The sequence below is a fragment of the Physella acuta genome, unplaced genomic scaffold (genome assembly GCF_028476545.2).
Source record: "Physella acuta isolate Inbredline_101_S28 unplaced genomic scaffold, ASM2847654v3 ptg001057l, whole genome shotgun sequence".
Lineage (NCBI taxonomy): Eukaryota > Metazoa > Mollusca > Gastropoda > Physidae > Physella > Physella acuta.
The window spans coordinates 247,845-253,948 of record NW_026732574.1 but is presented as its reverse complement, the minus strand read 5'-3'; the positions used below and the strand labels follow the sequence as shown (position 1 = coordinate 253,948).

General features: G+C 36.5%; 1 protein-coding gene across 1 annotated transcript; it reads left to right on the top strand.

The window, feature by feature from the left end:
• The first annotated feature begins 2,004 nt into the window (after positions 1–2,004).
• Positions 2,005–3,099, top strand: LOC131955152 (kelch repeat and BTB domain-containing protein 3-like). Its single transcript, XM_059319140.1, has one exon. The coding sequence runs from the start codon at positions 2,005–2,007 to the stop codon at positions 3,097–3,099; it is 1,095 nt and encodes a 364-aa protein (XP_059175123.1).
• Positions 3,100–6,104: the final 3,005 nt, after the last annotated feature.

Genomic DNA, 6,104 nt, shown 5'->3' with positions numbered 1-6,104 from the left:
TAAAAGCTGTAGATCTAAGAATCTAGTTGTTTACAAGGTCTGGAGTAAAAAATATAATAATGTTGTTTGCAAACATACCGTGCTTCATTGGTGCGACACACATAAATAGATCTAGTAATGGAATAAAACAAAGTGCGCAAAAATTTGAGGGTTTTCTGAAAACACTATCAAGACGTAGGGCCTACTAGGCGACCTAGTTTAGTGTTGGAAAACGGTCTGTCAGCTGCACTGCATAACACATACTGATATTCCATTGCACCCATCCCCACCCTTTATAAAGCTTTTTATCCCCAACTTTAGACCAGAAGACCCGCCACATCCCTTTAGGATATTCCAGTGGCGTAGCTAGGTCGAGTGTCACCTGGTGCAGCAGCTAATGGTGTCACCCCCTCACCACAGACGTAGATTGAATATAAAGTCATTACGATTTTTCAATGAAACCTTTTTCCTCAGGCAAATTTTGCAACGTTTAGTTGATGTAGCCCCCCCCCCCCCACCCCACCGGCGATAGCGTTAAACTAGGCTCAGATTTCACCAACGATGTTTATCTATAGTAGGTTTTCTTAAAAGTTTATTTAATTATAATTAATCATTTATTTAACCGGAATAATAATTTGATCCTGTATATATTTTGCTAATTTTTGCCTTAGTGACACCTTATTATATTGTGTCACCTGGTGCCGTCCGCCCCCGCCCCGCTCGATATGCCTCCTGGATATCCATTTTCTGACGTCCATGCGGTTTAGGAGGAGGGTGTCATAGTAATGTAAAGCTTTGTGGACGCTTGCAGGGTGGGGGGGGTGTAGGCTGGCTTAGCGGTAACTTACACTCATCATATAACATTCGCATACTATTACGGAAATAACAATCAATATGGTTACAGGACAAATGATCTCAGACAAAATATGGCAGACAAAATATATCACGGACAAACGGTCCAAGGAGAAATGATCACAAGACAAATTATCTCAGGACAAAAGATATGAGGACAAAACATATCAGGACAAATGGTATCATGGACAATAAATGATCTCAGACAAAATATCTCACAGCAAAATATATATCAGTGTATGATCATTAAAGCTACTACAATACCAATTCAAGTTACTCTCTCGTCAACATCCTATACTACCATGAACTGCGACGAAACATGAATTCCCTCCACTTATAATTTACTGTTACTAAAATGTTTTCATTTTGTTTAAAGCTACGCACTTAATAAACATTTACAGATTTTGAACATTTTTGTCGCACCTAAACGCACGTAGATCTATATATAGATGTAAACCAATATACAAACATTTGTTTACTTCTGGCTTTAACAGTTATTAGCTACTGATTAATATTTGACATAAAAAAGGTATATTTTAAAATTCCGCAAGAACATCATTATAAATAGTGGTAAGTTTTTGACCCTAGATAAGCTTTCATGTCATCGAATCACGTCTAGCTAAAGTGCTCAAAATTTGCAACAAATATTTTTAAAATCTTTATTGATTTACTATTGAACAGTTCGGGGTGTCAAAATAAAAGTTAAACCATTTAACTAGATCTATACCGAGTTCTGAAATTACTGATATAATAATTGAAATCTAAACATTATTTATAGCAGATGCTCTGCAGTAAAAGGGACTAAGTACACAATTGTTTACGGTTACGATACATTAAATCAAAGGAGATCATCTATGTGTTGCTAATCTATTACACGACTTTATAAATACAATTAAACTAGCAACAAAAACTGTTTTTAGACATCACATAATTCACTATTTAAAATAAAATAAATTGAAATGCTAGAATGTGGGCTTTTATGCAGCTGAATAAAGCAGATATGCTGTTTCAAGCTAAACGAGAACATTGTCTTGCATGAGCTAAAGACATGACTAGTGACATTTTAAAATTATTTTTTAATTATTTTTGTATCTACTATTTTTGTTTGTACTAATTAATCTAAGAAACTTGAATTTAAAAAAACAAAATATTTCAGATTTGTTACAGAACACAATGAACATACAAGAGGTTTGTGTCCAGATAGTCCAGATTCTGGAGAATGTGTGGAGTGAGAAAACTTTATTTGACTTCGCTGTGAAAGTTCAAGATGAAACCATCCAATGTCATCGTCTCATCCTAGCGGCGTGTTCAGAATTTTTCAAAGCGCTGTTCAGGTCTGGAATGAAAGAAGTCACAGAAAACTGTGTTGTGCTAAAAGATGTTTCATGTGAAGTTTTCCGCTTAATCATCAGTACTATGTACACAGGGACAAGTCTGTTAACCTTAGACAATTTTATTGAAGTGTGGCAAGCGGCACATATGCTACAAGTTAAAGTTATGGTTAATGTTTGTGAGGAGTTTGCTATCAGATCATGTTCATTGGACACCTGGGAAAACATTTATCTACATGCAAAGCTTTTGGGTTCAGTAAAAGTGCTAGATAAGCTCCATACATTCATGTTGAAAAACTTTGAAGAAATTAGACATTCAACAACATTTTTTCAACTTTCTTTCAAGGAAACGCATGATTTGATTAAAAGCCAAGATCTCGTTGTCAGCAAAGAAGATTTAGTTCTTGAATCTGTGATACGATGGGTTGAATATGTTGACGGAAATCAGCTAAATCAGAATTCAAATGAGGACCATACAATCAGCGGTAACAACGTAAAGACTAATATCAGTTTATCCAGTGATGAAGCAAAGGAAATTAAAGAAAGTGAGGATGGACTTCATCGTAATAATTGCTTACAAAATTCTAATAAGTCGAAAGGTAGAGCAATGCATGAAGTACACACTGCTTATTCAATTGGTCCTGTAAAGTCTTCTAGAAAAGATAAATTTAGAGAACTGTTAATGCAAGTCAGAACATGCCTGGTTAGTCATGCTGCCTTCTATCGAGTTCTTAAGTTGAGACTGTTTTCTGAAATGGAACATTCGAGAGAATTGATTCTGGACGCCATGTCATATCATGTCCAAGAGTTTAGACACGGTCAGTGGTCTTCAGCTGCTATACACAGATCTTGTAGTGAGTACACAAATGCTGGAATTTATGCTTATGGTAGTAATGGGATTTTCGAAATAATAACCGAGTCAATGGCTTCTGAATAAATTGTGTAGTCGTCTAGTAAAGTTAAAATAATAGAACTGATAATGCAAGCCAGGACATGTATACTTAATCCTGCTCTTTTGTTTTGGAGTTCTAAAGACGAAACTTTTTTCGAAAAATGAGGATTCTAATAATATAATTCTAGATGTGTTGTTTTATTGCGTCCACGACTCTATACACGTCAGTAGCCAACAGCTATATACAGATGTTGTATTCAGTTGACAAATTGTGGAGTTTCTTCAAAACAAAAGGGAAGTTATGCAAAAAATAACCGCTGACAAAGAAAAGCAATTTAATATTATAAAATGTGATTATTTGAAAGAGAACATTGAACTCTATTTAAATTAAATCACATTTCTTGCAACATAATGGTTCAAGAGCAACATCATGAAGTGTTAGTATCCTCACAAAGATAAATAAACTTAGAGTAGACGTCAGCAAAAAGCATTTGGTTAGACTCAATAAAAAGGCAAACAGTCACAAACATTTGGACTCGACAGAGAGTTACTCTGTCTTACCTATTACTTAAGGGCCAGCCGCAGAGTAGAGGATGTTTAGACAATATACGGGGCGAGGGGAGGACGTTGTGCTCAGTGGAAATCAGATGAGGCTACTGCCTCAACAAACATCAAAATCGGATTCTTTACCACGTCATGCACACCAGTTATCCAATAACATTGTTACACAACACCACAGTTATCCAACACCACAGTTAGCCACACATCAGTTATCCAACACCACAGTTATCCAACACCACAGTTATCCAACACCACATTTAGTTTAGTGTTTAGTCGTTCACTAAATGGAAGCAGACACGTTCGCCGGCGCCCGACAGGTTGCAATTTGGCGCCCCGGACTATCCTGGTAGTGCTCTGACGCATACTTTCGCTCCAAAGCTTGTGATAGAATATAGATAAGAAGTATTATTATCGTCGTTCACTAAGCTGAATCAGGCGCGTCTAACCGTGCCCCGACAGGGTGTAAGATTAGCCCCGGACTATCCTTGGAATTTTTTAACCCCGCGGCAAAACGCGAGGACGGGCACGCTGGTGTGCAATTTGGTGACTCGAGTTATTTCGTGAGGGTTTTGACGCCGACGTTTGTTTTAAGCAGACTATGGATACAATGGGGCATTATAGTCATCCACTAAACAATCAGGAGCGTCAGCCCACGTCCCGGTAGGGTGCGATTTGCCCAGGGCTATTCTCGGATTTGTTTCTAGCCCAGAGGCAACGCGGGGGGACGGGCACGCTAGTTTAATATAAATACAATACTACGCTATTCACCATAGATCACTGTATTTTTATCATGGATAACAATGGTTCTGACTTTTATTGTTTTGCTCTCCCTGTCCATTACGGTTGACTTCATTTAGAGCTTGATGTCAGATTTTTAAATTATTTAAATAGTTAAACAATTTCCAAATGGCTTTTCAACGGCTTATATTCGATAAAAAAATTATAAACATGAGTGTAATCAATGGTTCCCAAACGGCTTTAATTTTTACAAATGTAACAATGTTATCCTTGCCATATTTTTAAAAAAGATTTTTATTATTATTAACACTACCTATTTAATTTTGCGCACTATGGTCAATCATTTGCATTAAAATTTCTTTCGCACCAATAAAGCACTACTGTTATCTGGTCAGCAAATGCTGCATTTTATTTTATTATTTACATCCGATCTACGATAAAAAGATGGACAAAAAGGAATTTTGTGTCCAGATCGTCCAGAGTCTGGAGAATGTATGGAACGAGAACATTTTATTTGACTTCGCTGTGAAAGTTCAGGATGAAACCATCCAATGTCATCGTCTTATCCTAGCGGCGTGTTCAGAATTTTTTAAGGCATGTTTTCGTTCTGGGATGAGAGAGGTCACAGAAAACTGTCTTGTCCTAAAAGATGTTTCATGTGAAGTTTTTCGCTTAATCATCAATAATATTTACACTGGAACAAGTCCGTTAACTTTAGAGAATTTTATTGAAGTGTGGCGAGCAGTACATATGCTACAGGTTAAAGTTATGGTTAATGTTTGTGAGGAGTTTGCTATCAGATCGTGTTCATTAGACACTTGGGAAAACATTTATCTACATGCAAAACTTTTTGGTTCAGTAAAAGTGCTAGATGAGCTCCATACATTCATGTTGAAAAACTTTGAAGAAATTAGACAATCAACAACATTTTTACAGCTATCTTTCAAAGAAGTTCAGGATTTGATTAAAAGCCAAGATCTCGTTGTCAGTAAAGAAGATTTAGTTCTTGAATCTGTGATACAATGGGTTGAGTATGTTGACGGAAATCAGCTAAATCAGAATTTAAATGAGGATCATAACCATACAATCAGCTGTAACAACGTAACGACTGATATCGATTTATCTAGTAATGAAGCGATGAAAAATAAAGAAAGTGAGGATGGACTTCATCGTGATAATTGCTTACATAATTCAAATAAGACTGAAATTACAGCAGTGCATGAAGTTACGACTACTCACTCATTTGATCCTCTAAAGTCTTCTAGAAAAGTTAAACTTACAGAACTGTTAATGGAAGTCAGAACCTGCCTTGTCAGTCATGCTGTCTTATTTCGAGTTCTTAAAATGAGACTGTTTTCTGAAATTGAACATTCGAGAGAATTGATTCTGGATGCCGTGTCATATCAGATCCAAGAGTTTAGACACGGTCAGTGGTCTTCAGCGGCTATACACAGATCTTGTAGTGAGTACACAAATGCTGGAATTTATGCTTATGGTAGTAATGGGATTTTCGAAATAATAACCGTTGACAAAGAGCAACAGTTTAATATTACACAATGTAAATATTTGAAAGAGAACATTCAACTCGTCACTTTTGATGGTGAACTTTATGCTACAGGTAAAGAAGTGGGAAACTCTCCATATCGAATGTTTGTCTTCTGTGGAAAAAGCTGGAAGGAAGTCATAGACCTGCCGAGTCCCAATTTGTTATTGGTTTCACACGGAGACTTTATCTACATCATAAACAAAGA